General features: G+C 44.7%; 1 protein-coding gene across 1 annotated transcript in view; it reads left to right on the top strand.

Moving 5' to 3' along the window:
- Window positions 1-902: 902 nt before the first annotated feature.
- EPHX4 (epoxide hydrolase 4) overlaps window positions 903-15,019 on the top strand; it is an 82,061-nt gene continuing 67,944 nt past the window's right edge. The window contains exons 1-2 of the mRNA XM_075617139.1: window positions 903-1,022; window positions 8,843-8,928. Of these exons, the coding sequence (XP_075473254.1) occupies window positions 903-1,022; window positions 8,843-8,928 (206 nt within the window). The remainder of the gene's footprint in view (window positions 1,023-8,842; window positions 8,929-15,019) is intronic.

Raw genomic sequence — 15,019 nt, 5'->3', positions numbered from 1 at the left:
GTGGTGTGGGGAGAAACAGGAGGGCTGAGTGCTCCGCGGTGGTGTGGGGAGAAACAGGAGGGCTGAGTGCTCCGCGGTGGTGTGGGGAGAAACAGGAGGGCTGAGTGCTCCGCGGTGGTGTGGGGAGAGCCAGAACAGGGGTGCAGGTTACCTTATTCCTCAGTGGTGCAGCGCCTCCAGTCAACACAGGTTCTCTGCAGGGGCAGGGGATGGGCAATTCTGACACCTTGATCTTCAGTCACAGCAGGCAGCAGACAATAATGACAATGATGCTGGGTACAACTGGCTTTATTGCAGATAGGTGTTATCAGACAGCAACACAGAAGCATCCCTTTTCTCTCCTTGCTCCCATCTCCTGGTCAGAGCCCTGACTCAGGCCTTTGGCCCCTTTCAGGCCTGTTCCCCCTCCCTCCCATCCCCTGGTGGGATGGAGGAAGAGACTCCTCACTCATTCTAGAACTTGAACTCCTTCTTCTTCTAGACTTGAACTTATTTAGGAGAGTGTCAGGATTTATAACCTGAGATAGGGGGTTGGAACCCTGTCCCATAACAGCACAGGTTGAATACTGATTGGCTAGCACTGCTTTTTGGATGAACCAATCAGTGTCCATCTCTCAGGCTGACACTCTCTGGTGGTTGCTAGGCCTGCCCTTGGATACCAGAATTGTATCAAAGGCTGTTATAAACATACACAGCCTACAGAAGGAATTAACCTTTCCACTGCCTGCACCTAACAGGACTGACACTGGAAAGGCCCAGGAAAAAGAAGTAGCGGCCAGGAGGCTAGGCTATATATTTTATATATATATATATATATATATATATATATATATATATATATATATATAACAGTGTTTACCTCACCCGGTGGGAGATTTGTCCATTACTACGGTGTATGGTGCATGTACCTGCTGGCAACAGGAGGACTGAGTCATACGCTGGTGGTAGTGGGGTCACAGGCCCAGGCTTCTGGGGTTCATATGAAAAACAAATGGAGAAAAAACGAAGCACCGAATCCAGCTGTAAGTACAGCAATAACACCAATAGGGATACGTACCAAAAAATAAGCTGTTTAATTGGATCAGAACAAAGTAACAAACACACCTACGCGTTTCGGACCTCTACAGTCCTTTATCAAGGTGAATACAACAATAACCCATGGAGTGCAATTTATACTCACCACATAAGCGTGTAGGCCAGTAGCGGATTCAAATATTCATTTAAGGGTTGTTTTCCATTTCATATACCTATTTTTGGCTTTAAGTATTGTCTTGAGAGCACCACACACATCCCCTTTTTTTTCTGGGGTTCATACCCCACATATCTCTTTAGCAGTGCAGCGCCTCCATCTGCAGTAAGCTCCAGGAACTGAAGGTGATCTCCCACGGTAGAACTTATGACCTCTCCCACCAGTAAGGTCACGCAACAGGCAGGAGGTATATAACAACAGGAACGGTTTATTGTTTTCTGTACAGCACAGTTACACGGCAGGCTTCTGTCCGATGCAGTACTCAGCTCTCACTGAAGGATTGTCCCTGGACCGTCACTACAGGCCAAGGGCACCCACAGCCATCCTAGCTCTTTCCCACCTCCCAAGCAGAGGCAGAGGGATGTTCCACACTCATTCTCCCCCAAGGGGAAGAGGACTGGAGAAGGCCCAATCTCAGCCTTTCCACTGTTTGACCTGCCTTCCTGAAGTGGGAAGGACACTACTAAATTTATGGCGGTTCCGCCTTTAAGTACTGCCAGGAGGAGGGCACCAAATCTGGCTCATGATTGGTCATGCCCAGGCCTGATGTCACCGCCTCCCGCTGTCACTCAAATGCAGCTCCTCAGAGGGGGAAAACCCCATAGCATCTCATGGCAACCTGATTGTACCCAAGGGCAGAATAGTAGCCATCAGGTGACCTGGCTACATCTACATATATATATATATATATATATATACACTGAGTTAAGTTATGGTGAGTGACAAAAACCCTCCACAGCAAAGCAAATATGCAAATGTAAATACAACTGTATGCTCATCTGCATGTCTTAGGCAGGTCTGCAACCCCGCCTTTCCCCATTATCACCCAGCATACAGCACTTCCACTGCAGCAAGGGATTCTGGGAAATGACATGCAAATGAGCACACAGTGCCACTTTTTGCTTCTAAAACCATTTTTAACATGGTTCCCTATAGGCTTAAGCTTGCTGCATGGTCACAGCTTTGAGCACAGCCAGGGTTAAGGTGCATACCCAGAAAACCCACCCACAGACAGCTGTTAACCCTGGCTGTGCTCAAAGCTGTGACCATGCAGCAAGCTTAAAACAGCCCCTGGCTGTGCTCAAAGCTGTGACCATGCAGCAAGCTTAAGTCAGCATGCATTGGCTTGAGGACTGGCTTGTGTAATACGAACTTGAGACAAAAGGTGGCCCTGAGTGCTCATTTGCATGTCATTTCCCAGAATCCCTTGCTGCAGTGGAAGCGCTGTATGCTGGGTGACAATGGGGAAAGACAGGGTTGCAGACCTGTCTAAGACATGCAAATGAACATACAGTAATATTTACAGTTTATATATATATATATATATATATATATATATTGTGACAAACGGCTTACTCCGGGGCTCCGTCGTTTGTCCGGGACTGTTTAGAACACGGTCTTTTAGGGTAGGTTAAATGATGAGGCGTCACGTACTGTTCCTTTAAACAGGCTATGCCTGGTTTATTCAGTCCCAGGCACTGAGACTGCCACAGTGCATACAACAGAAAACAGATCAAAATAAAAGCTGCTCACCTGAGCGATAACTTAACTTAGATATCCCTGACTCAGGGTTGGAAGTGGCTTTTCCACTTCCAACATCAAAACACGGTACTTTTGCAGTCTTACACAAATGAACAGAAAGATTGAACCTGTTTGGGGAAGAGGCTTCTCCCCTCTGTAGTTCAGCAGCCTTCCAGCCTCCTGGCTCTTGTGGGGAGACCAGAGCAAACAGGAAATCAGTCTTTCATACCTGATTCCTAATTAGCATGACAGGTGACAGAAATCAGGCAGCAGACAAACTCTGGTCTGGATCTCTCATCCCTCAGTTCCAGCGCTTGCCAAACTGTGGGATGGAGTGTATGTATTATAAGGCTGCACTCCCAGGCCAAACAGGATAGAAACTGTCTAGTATCCTGGGAGCCCTATATACGGAATTTATTACCATCCCCTGGTTTCTGTCACATATCCTCCCCCCCAGCTCAGACCTCGAGGGATGAGCGACCATGGATATTAGGGAGTGCATCCTTGACAACCCGTCAGCATTGCCATGTTTGTGCCCTGACCTGTGTTCCACAGAAAATTTAAAGGGTTGTAGGCTTAGGAACCACCTGGTCACTCTAGCATTCTTTTCCCTGTTTTGACACATCCAGGTAAGGGGTGCATGATCTGTGACCAACCGGAATTTTCTCCCCAACAGGTAGTATTTGAGCGTCTCTACAGCCCACTTTATTGCGAGACACTCTTTCTCTACTATGGAGTAATTTTTCTCCTGGGGATTTAGTTTCCTACTTAAATAAAGGATGGGGTGCTCCTCACCTTGAGACTCCTGGGAGAGTACCGCCCCCAGCCCTACCTCAGATGCGTCGGTTTGGACTACGAACTCTTTGGAGAAGTCAGGTGTGACCAACACTGGTTGGGCACAGAGAGCTTCTTTCAGGCTTCTAAAGGCCTGTTCGGTTTCGGGGGACCACTTTACCATTAGCGGTCCTCTTGCTTTTGTGAGGTCAGTTAGTGGGGTTGCCTTAGTTGCAAAATTGGGAATAAACCTTCTATAGTACCCAATTAACCCCAAAAAGGTCCTTACTTGTTTTTTTGTAACTGGCCTTGGCCAATTTTGTATCGCCTCCACTTTGAGTGTTTGGGGTTTGAGTAAACCTCTGCCAATAGAATATCCCAGATACTTGGCCTCCTCCAGACCAATAGTGCATTTAGCGGGGTTAGCAGTTAGTCCAGCAGACCGGACTGCGTCAAGCACAGCTTGGACCTTTGGAAGGTGGGATTGCCAATCTTCACTATGGATTACCACATCATCCAGGTAGGCGGCAGCATACCGAGCATGTGGTTTTAAAATTTTATCCATCATTCTTTGGAATGTGGCGGGAGCTCCATGTAAGCCAAAAGGCAACACCTTATACTGAAAGAGGCCGTCTGGGGTTGAGAAGGCTGTCTTTTCTTTTGCCCTTTCTGTGAGGGGAACCTGCCAGTACCCTTTTGTTAGGTCTAGGGTTGTGAGATATCGGGCTTTGCCCAGTCTCTCTACAAGTTCATCTACCCTGGGCATAGGATAAGTATCAAATTTTGACACCGCGTTTAGTTTCCGGTAGTCATTACAAAACCTTGTTGTACCATCTGGCTTTGGGACTAAGACTATAGGGCTGTTCCACCCACTTTGGGATTCCTCAATTACACCTAGTTTTAGCATTTTTTTAACCTCTAAACTTATAGCCTTTCTTTTGGCCTCTGGGATTCGGTACGGTTTAAGGTTAACTCGGACCCCCGGTTCAGAGACTAGGTCATGTTCAATTACGCTAGTTCTACCTGGCCGTATAGAGAAGATTTCTTTGTTTCTTTTCACTAAATTCTGAACCTCTCGTTTCTGATGAACAGACAGGGTTTCAGCTATGCTAACCTCTGGGTCAGTTTCTTGATTCTCTGACGGACCTGGGGGTACTAGGGTTAACAAGACTTCTCTATCTTTCCAGGGCTTGAGTAGGTTTATATGGTAAATTTGCTCAGGTTTCCTCCTACCTGGCTGTCTTACCTTATAATTTACTTCTCCCACTCTTTCCAAGACCTCATATGGCCCATGCCATTTAGCAAGGAATTTACTCTCCACGGTGGGAACCAGAACTAGTACCCTATCACCTGGAGAAAAAATTCTGACCCTAGCACCCTTATTATATGTATTCCTCTGTGCTTCTTGAGCTTTCTCCATGTGTTCCCTCACTATGGGTAGGACTGCAGCAATGCGGTCCTGCATCTGGGCAACATGCTCTATTACACTTCTGTAAGGGGTAACCTCGTGTTCCCAAGTCTCTTTGGCTATATCCAGTAAGCCCCTTGGGTGTCGGCCATACAATAGTTCAAACGGGGAGAAGCCTGTGGATGATTGGGGAACTTCCCTAATGGCAAATAACAGGTACGGTAACAAACAATCCCAGTTTTTCCCATCTTTATCAACCGCCCGCCGTAACATGCTCTTTAAGGTTTTATTGAACCTTTCCACTAAACCATCTGTTTGTGGATGATAGACTGAGGTTCTGAGATGCTTGATTTTTAGGAGTTTACATAGCTCTTTCGTTACTTGGGACATAAATGGTGTTCCCTGGTCAGATAGAATCTCTTTAGGAATCCCGACCCGAGAAAACAGAACTACTAACTCTTTTGCTATGTTTTTAGCTGAGGTGCTACGTAGGGGAACTGCCTCCGGATATCGGGTAGCATAATCTAATATTACCAATATATGCTGATGTCCCCTAGCAGACTTTATTAGGGGTCCTACTAGATCCATAGCAATCCTGTCAAATGGTACCTCTATTATGGGAAGGGGTACCAATGGGCTGCGGTACGCCTTGAACGGGGCGGTGATCTGACATTCTGGGCATGAGGAACAATAATTTGTAATTTCTGCCAGAACCCCAGGCCAATAGAAGCTTCGGAGAACCTTTTCTTTTGTCTTTTCCACCCCTAGGTGTCCCCCCAATGGATGACTATGTGCGAGGTGTAATACTACGTTACGGAATGTCCGTGGTACCAACAATTGTTTAGTTGTAACTGATTTCCTTTTATCAACCCGATATACTAGGTCGTTCTCTACCTCGAAGTAGGGGTAAGCAAGTGACCTATCTGGTTGGCCAGGAGTACTATTCTGGTCCCGTATATTTCCCCTTGCTACCGCTAATGTGGGGTCCTCCCACTGGGCCTTCTTAAAACTCCCAGGACTGACCTCTAGGTCAGCGAGGGTCTTATCCGGTTCTGGGTTGGTAAGTGTCTGCTCAACATCTTGATTTGGGGTATTCCCTACCAAAGTAGTGATGGGGAAGGGAATTTTACAGCACTCCTCCTTTTCCCCCTTCTTATTTGGGCCCTCGTCAACCTCCATTTCTGAAAAAGCGAAAGGATTTGTTTCTTCTAATACTTCGTTATGGTCCGCTATTGAACTCTGGGCGCTATTCTGAGCGGGGGACCACATTTTTAGAAAATGGGGAAAGTCGGTCCCTATTAACACATCATGTGCCAGTTTGGGTACAATACCCACCTTGAAATCTAAAGAACCAAACTCTGTTTCAAAAAAAACATCAACAGTGGAATATTCATGATTATCCCCATGTATACAACAAATTGCCACTCTTTGTGAACTGTTTCCCTGTTTCTTCTTAATGGGCAAGAGGTATTCGGACACTAGTGTGACCATGCTCCCAGAGTCAAGAAGTGCCCGAACCCTCTTACCATTAACCTTTACAAATGCCCACAGATGGTTATTCAAGGGGTCCTCTGGGCTAGGGCCCATACATTGGGACAACAGCGAATAAGGTTCCACGCTGTTGCATTGCATGGGCTCATCATTTAGTGGGCAGATTTTTGCTGTGTGGCCCCTCTCATGACAATTTACACATTTAGGTACATAGTCTGTGTCCCACTTAGAGCCTTTTCCCGGCTCCCCATGTTGGCTATTGCCCTTAGTGTGCGAACCACTGTTGCTGGTGCTGCGTGAAGGTGGTCGCCGCTCTTCAGCGCCCCTTAACCCCGGTACCCTTTTACCGTCTCTGGAAGAGTCCTGGAACCTCGGGTAGTGGGGTTGCTCCACGACTGTGGGTTGCGGGTGCTCTTCTGCTGCATTGTACCTTTCTACGAGGGCCACAAGCTCATCCGCATTGTGGGGGTCACTCCGACTGACCCAACGGCGTAAGGCAGATGGAAGTTTCCTCAAGAACTGGTCCATGACCAACCGTTCCACGATGTGGCTGGCTGAGTTGATCTCGGGTTGTAGCCACTTCCGGGCGAGGTGGATGAGGTCATACATCTGGCTTCGGGTGGCTTTATCCATCGTGAAGGACCATGCGTGAAACCTTTGGGCGCGAACAGCCGTGGTTACGCCGAGGCGGGCGAGGATCTCGAACTTCAATTTTGCATAGACGTTAGCTTCGGCTGGCTCTAGATCAAAGTAAGCCTTCTGGGGTTCGCCGCTTAGGAAGGGTGCGATTAGACCAGCCCACTCAGCTTCTGGCCATCCCTCTCTCTGTGCCGTGCGTTCAAACGTGAGAAGATAGGCTTCCACATCATCCGAGGGTCCCATCTTCTGAAGGTAGTGGCTTGCCCTGGTCATTTTCGGAACTGGGGCTGCCACTGCCAGTGGAAGGTTACTGATAGTCCCCCTCAGGATCTCGAGTTCCTGCTGTAAGCCCTGAGCGAACCGCTGTTGCTCCTCTCTCAGCAAGCGGTTTGTCTCTTGCTGGTTTGCATTCGCGTTTTGCAGGGCTTCATTCGTCTGTTGCTGGTTTGCATTCGCCTGTTGCTGGTTGGCATTCACCTGTTGCTGGTTGGCATTAATCTCTTGCTGGGCTATTAGCAGCTGTTGCTGGGCTGCATTCGTCTGCTGCTGGTTTGCATTAGTTTCTTGCTGGGCTATTAACAGCTGTTGCTGGGTTTCATTCGTGTCTTTCTGGGCAGCGACATTGCGTACCAGTGCACCCACCACGTCTTCCATCTTGTTTGCAGAGGATGAAAAAAACTTTTTTTTTTTTTTTTTTTTTTTCAAAGTTCTTCAACCCGCAGACCCCCTAGTGCTCTGCCCGCATTCTCCACCATATGTGACAAACGGCTTACTCCGGGGCTCCGTCGTTTGTCCGGGACTGTTTAGAACACGGTCTTTTAGGGTAGGTTAAATGATGAGGCGTCACGTACTGTTCCTTTAAACAGGCTATGCCTGGTTTATTCAGTCCCAGGCACTGAGACTGCCACAGTGCATACAACAGAAAACAGATCAAAACAAAAGCTGCTCACCTGAGCGATAACTTAACTTAGATATCCCTGACTCAGGGTTGGAAGTGGCTTTTCCACTTCCAACATCAAAACACGGTACTTTTGCAGTCTTACACAAATGAACAGAAAGATTGAACCTGTTTGGGGAAGAGGCTTCTCCCCTCTGTAGTTCAGCAGCCTTCCAGCCTCCTGGCTCTTGTGGGGAGACCAGAGCAAACAGGAAATCAGTCTTTCATACCTGATTCCTAATTAGCATGACAGGTGACAGAAATCAGGCAGCAGACAAACTCTGGTCTGGATCTCTCATCCCTCAGTTCCAGCGCTTGCCAAACTGTGGGATGGAGTGTATGTATTATAAGGCTGCACTCCCAGGCCAAACAGGATAGAAACTGTCTAGTATCCTGGGAGCCCTATATACGGAATTTATTACCATCCCCTGGTTTCTGTCACAATATATATATATATATATATATATACATAAAAAGGTTCATGGTATATTATATAGCACCGCCCCCGTGCGCTATACTGCACATAAAAAGGTTCATGGTATATTATATAGCACCGCCCCCGTGCGCTATACTGCACATAATAAGCGTCATGGTATATTATATAGCACCGCCCCCATGCGCTATACTGCACATATAAAGGTTCATGGTATATTATATAGCACCGCCCCCGTGCGCTATACTGCACATAATAAGCGTCATGGTATATTATATAGCTAACTATAGAGCTAACTTTGGCTGACCCACTTCAATGTTTCTTTCAACTACTGTAAGCTACTCCTTCAGCCCATTATCAGTGACTAACTATTATTTCTGCTTCCTGCAGGATTCTGGCTTAAGATTCCACTATGTGGCAGCAGGAGAGCGCGGGAAACCACTGATGTTGCTTCTTCATGGTTTTCCAGAGTTCTGGTAAAACACAACACTTATTATCTAGATTCTAAATCAGACGTGATTCAACCAATATTCTGCATTCTGTGTTATTTGTTATCTTCTCATTTCATAAAAAGGATGGTCACTGCTTGTCAAACAAATGCTACTCTCTGATTGGATCAGGATACTTCGAATAATGCAACAAAAATAAAGACAAAAGCGCCCAGAGGAAAGTGTTTGATAATGTATTGAAAGTATAAACAAATGTATTCTCACTTACACATCAGTGAATAGAAATGGACTCTGCTTATGATCTGCAAGTTGGATAAGTCAAGTAGGAGGGTGACCCGCGTTGTCACCGTGCAGACGCCCAGGAGATGAAGAACTACAGTGAACGTGTAGCAAGATTGGAGATGCCAAAAATGATGTCTCTAAAGCCCAGAATGCCTTAAGCCTTTCGCACAACGATGCTTCTTCAGGGGTTGGGGTTTAGAGACTAAGTGCTATGTATTTGTACAACATATGTTCCCCTGGTTGTCCGATTATAGCGGGGATCAATTCTTTGACAGCTAATTTATCACTTTATGTTGATTTTTATTTACAGGATATAGTGCAGAAATGACCTGCCTATTTACTAGATACCACAGCTGTCACTAATATTTGACAAACTATCACTTGGAAACACAGTTATATATTGGCTACATTGGATGTACAATCATTGTACATTTCTATCCGGCATGATGAAGGTGTCAATGCATCATGTCATTGTAACAAGGGGTTCCCCTGTCAGATTGTGAGACGGGGGAGAAGTGTAAAAGGGGGGATCTTGTAGACGGACGTTCACAGAGGTACACAATTGGAGACTTTATAAGGTGAAATTATAACAAGGCTTTTTTGTGCCTTTTCCTTAACATTAGGAAACCATCCAAACAAGGGTGAAACAAAGCTTCTATTCACTTGGGAGTGGTTCTAGTGAAATTCTATGCAAGTCACAACTCCCTTAGTTAAGCATGTCTCCCAGCCCCAAAACATATAGCATGAAATAAGCAGATATAAGAAGTCTCTTAAGAATGAAAGTCTTATCTGTTTCTTGGAGGGAAAATCTTCTCAGTTCCTGGTTCAGCTCCCTTCCCTCAGGGTGTGTCAGCATTCAGGTTAAGAAGTTTTCCCTGTGTCTTGAAATCAGCTCTGCTGTGTCTTCTGGCAGAGCTCAAGACAGGTCAGCTCCAGAGATCTGTGTTCTCTTGGTGAGTCTCTCCTGGGAGACTCAAGAACCTCTGCTCTGTCTCCAAAGGTCAGCTCACATGTGAGCTAAGGAGTCACTTCCTGTCTCAACAGACAGGCTTCTTGTAAGCAATCTAAATCAGGCAGGTGGTGTTTATTAATTGACTACCAGCAGTTAACCACCACACTGCTTGATTAAAGGCACATTACTTGAACAGGGATTACTCCCCTGTTACAGATCCCCTGTCATAAAGACGGGGGAGGAGTGTAACAGGGGGGATGCCCTGTCATAAAGATGGGGGAGGAGTGTAACAGGGGATTCCCTGTCAGATAGTGAGACAGGGGAGGAGTGTAACAGGGGGGATGCCCTGTCATAAAGACGGGGGAGGAGTGTAACAGAGGATTCCCTGTCAGATTGTGAGACGGGGGAGAAGTGTAATAGGGGGGATCCTATAGCAAATAACATAGCAAAATCGCTTGAAAACATCTTTTTAACAGCGTTAAGACTCTGGCTATTACAAGCTGTGTGGTAACTGAAAAAATGCCCAAACGCACATTTTTTGCCAGTAACTGCTATTCATAAAGCTCCACTATGCACGGGTTAAACACTCGCATTCAGCTGGCGATATCGGAATCGCGATTTGCATCTGACGGAGTTTCTTTTATTTTACTGCATAGGATTGATGCCGGGTGTCTCCAGAGGTGACCTGCATTCATTTCAGCTCCGGAGACCCTAGGATTCAATCATAGGTAATGAAAATAAAATGACAGCCAGCTTAATTGCCTTAGAAGCTAACCGCTAAGGTAATGAAGGGGTTAAATGGCAGGAACTGCTTTGTTGTTGGTAGAGGGGGTAGGTGAAGCTTGTATTTGACCCAGGGTGGTTGTTTAGGGTTGCAGTAGGAGTTAACCCCTTCATTACCTTAGTGGTTACAACTGCTAAGGTAATGAAGGGGTTAACCCCTCCTGCAAAGCCTAAACACACCATGGGGCAACTGCCCCCTTCACAAACCCCCTCTACCACCAACACCACATAGGAATGGGTAAAAGTGCTATTAGCCAAAGATGGCCAATAGCGATTTTGCCCATTCAAATAACCATTACAGTGCAATACAATGAAATACATCACTATTATATATACATTACTATAAAACAAAACTCTAGCCATTTAATCCATTGATTGTCACTGTGGTCATCTATGCCCTCAACAGGTCAAAGGTAGTTACATTGGCAAGCAATGGCCACCCAATTGTCCCCCATCCCCTCCTCCATACCCTCCTCACCCCCCCCCCCCCCCCCAACGCACACTGTAATGGGCAAAATTCCTATTGTCCAGATATGGATTATCGCGCATTTGGCCATTAAAAATTCAATATTGGGGGACTTCCGGTATGACTGAGCTCCAGAAACAGCCCCACTTTGCACTGCAAAATCGTGCCAAAAAAAATAATAAAAAAGAAGAAAAAACACTGATCTACAGTGCAGACACTGGAGCACCATGGCCAGCTATCTGGGAAGCAAATCGGTTGGGACAACTAAGCAGAAAGAGCAGAGAAGAGTGAAAAGAAAAAAGATTGTCATAAATTGCCCCTGAGAAAAGAGTTAAAATGCAGGGAGAGAGAGAACAACAGGAGTCAACCCTTAAAGAGACAGAATCTGAATATGCTGCCCCGGCACTTCCAAAACAGTTAATGCCTGCATTAAATTAGAGATTTGACGCCCTGCAAAAGTCCCTTGAAGATTTTAAAGAGGAACTCTCCTTGCAAAATGTAAGATTGGGGGAGGTGTAGACCAGAGTGCGAGATTTGCCAGATGATCTGGGAGAAACTCGGTCAGAAGTCCAGGAACTAAAAAAAGAAAACCTTGGAGGAAAAGGTAGACAACCTGGAAAATAGATCCAGGAGGAGCAATATAAGAATTGTTGGAATACCGGAGTCTGTAAAATCATATCAACTTGGATTTTTGCTTAAAATGGCTCCCGGAGACTTAGGGGTTATCTTCAGATCTGGCTACCATCAAAGTAGAAAGAGTCCATAGACTGGGTCCAACAAAAAATCAAGTAGAAAGACTAAGAGCAGTAATGGTGAAATTGCAGGACTTTAGTGAAAAGAAACAGACTTTTGCAAGCTTACAAGGACTCGAGGAATTGTATACAAGGGATCCAAGATATTAATTTTCTAGGACTATTCAGTGTCAGTCTCTAACAAAAGGAGAGTTTGGAAAACTTTTTGTAGTTTTTGGTTTCAACAAAACAAGAGATTTACTTTGGGGTTTCCAGCCACTGACTTTTCACTACGAATGGAGTAAAAATATTCACTGAGGCCAGGGAAGCTGAAATGTACACTCGTAATCACCACCAAGACATTGAGGATAGGCGAGTGGAGCGTGATCAGAGACGTGCGCAGGATCGTCAGTCATCAACCCGGAGAAAGAGGTCGCAGTGAGGATACGATGCGGAGCTAATTGCAGCAGAAGATACCAGGATTAAGTATTAAGACTTAATTATGGGTCTTTTTGTTATAAAGAGTATATATGGGGGGCTGATTGTTCCTTTATAGTCTGAGACTCTATGTAGATTTTAACCATGCAGATATGTATGTTCAATATTTGTAGGGTTAATTTTGCAAGAAATGATATAAATATAGCAAGCTGCTATAATATAATTATAAATAGTTTAATGTGTTAGAAGCTCAGGTGTTACAATTAGATTAGACCAGTGCACTGTATTGTTCCATAAGTAGAAGGGCAGGCTGGGGGGAGCTGAAGGGAAAGTAAAACTGGATAGAATTTGTACTTATGGAAAAAAGGGAAGTCAACATATGTTAAGATTTCTGTTATTTATTGGTATTTTGGGGGGTTAATTTTGTGTTTTTTTTGTTTTTCTGTTATGTATTTTACATGCCACACTTGGCTGTTTATCCACATGGTCTCTCCACTGTGCTAAGAATTATGAATCGCTCCACTGGATAGATCCTTTGAGAGTGTAAGTTCCCTATGAGAATTATTTCATGGAATGTTAAAGGAATCAATTCCTCTATTAAAAGAAATACAATTCTGAAGCACCTTAAGCGTCGTTAAGCCGAAGTTGCATTAATTCAGGAAAATTATCTACATGCGACAGAAGATGAAACATTTAGGAGAGACTGAGTGGGTAAATGTATATATTCCCCAGCATTAGGGAAAAAAGAGGAGTAGCCATCTTAATAAACAAATCTTTACCATGCGAAGTTATCTCCACTGGAGGGCATGCGGAGGGGAGGGTGGTACAATGCATTGTCAGAATATATAATGAAGAATTAAAAATATATAATATCTATGGCCCAAATTAATATGATTAAAATGTTGTCCAAATTCTGGATTTTAATTGGGTAATGGATCCATTTATGGAAAAGTCGCTCCAGATTCAAGGAAAATCAAAGTTAAAACCAGTGCAAAAAGGCAAACATGGGTTTACGGATATGTGGGGACTGGAAAACTGCTGGTGAATGTTTAATTGTTTAGAAAGGGAATACACTTTTTACTCACACCCACATAATTCATTCTCCAGAATAGATTATATCTTTGCCAATAGTCAGATAACATAGACAGTTATTGGAGAGCTTAGGATATATGTGAGGTTTGACTGCATAGGAAAGAACAAAGGAAATTTATAGTTTAGAGATCTAAACTTTTACAAGTTTGGAAATAAAGCAGGGAAACTGTTGGGCAATATGGCTAGAAAACCTATGAAGTCAAACCATATTCTAAGAATAAGGTAAAAATCGGGAGATCTATCTATATATATATATATATATATATATATATATATATATATATATATATATATATATATATATATATATATATATATATAAATAGAGAGAGAGAGCGAGAGAGATAAATAAGGGTTTTCAACATTATCTGGAGAAAATGGAGAAATAGAATCGCTATTATAAATTACATCTGAAAAAAGAGTCAGTGGCTTAATTTGCCTAATATTAGAAACTATAATCTGGCTTGTGTAGCAAGACATGTAGGAGATTGGATAACTGGAAACAGCTATTACTCATGCCTAGCATTAGAGGAGCAGTTGGTATCCTCAGAGAGTCTCCCGGGGATTTAACATGTAAAATGGAGAGAAATACCAATGGATGCCAACGGAAACCCACTTATTAAGGATACATGGGCTACTTGGAGAATATTGAGAAAATGATTTGGGCTATCATATACTTGCTCAAAATGTTTAACTATACAAGGGAATTAAGTTTTCTCACAGGAAAGATGCAGGCTTATTTTCAGATATAAAGAAACAAGGGGATTAAAATTCTGGGCCAGTTGGTAGATGTGAACAATGGTAGATTCTTGACGTTCCAGGAACTGAAAGAACAAATGGGACTGCCTCAAACACATCACTTCCCTTATATATGTAGCCAGGTCACCTGATCGCTACTATTCTGCCCTTGGGCTGGCAGTACACCCTGGTACAATCAGGTTGTCAGTAGTTGGTATGGGGTTTTCCCCCTTCCTTTGGTACTGCACTTGAGTGACAGCAGGGGGTGGTATATCCTGTTGTAGCTGCGACAACGTGGTGCCCGCCTCCTGGCTGTACTTAAGAGCAGGACCGGCCTAAAGTTAGTGGGTGTTCCTTTCCTCTGAGGAAGGCAGGTCATACAACTGGCAGCCTGAGATTGGAGCCTTTCCATGTGCTTTTGCCTCCAGGGGAAAGTGAGTGTGGACCATACCACTGCCTCTGCTAGGGAGGTGGGGAAGAGCTAGGATGGCTGCGGGTGCCCTTGGCATGTAGTGACGGTCCAGGGACCATCATTCAGTGAGAGCTGAGAGTACTGCATCCGGCAGAAGACTGTCGTGTAACTGTGCTGTACAGAGTGAATAAACCGTTCCTGTTGATTTATACCTCCTGCCTGGT

This window comes from Ascaphus truei, chromosome 10, assembly GCF_040206685.1.
Source record: "Ascaphus truei isolate aAscTru1 chromosome 10, aAscTru1.hap1, whole genome shotgun sequence".
NCBI classification, from domain to species: domain Eukaryota; kingdom Metazoa; phylum Chordata; class Amphibia; order Anura; family Ascaphidae; genus Ascaphus; species Ascaphus truei.
The sequence above is the reverse complement of the archived record's forward strand: the minus strand, read 5'-3'. Positions and strand labels throughout refer to the sequence as shown.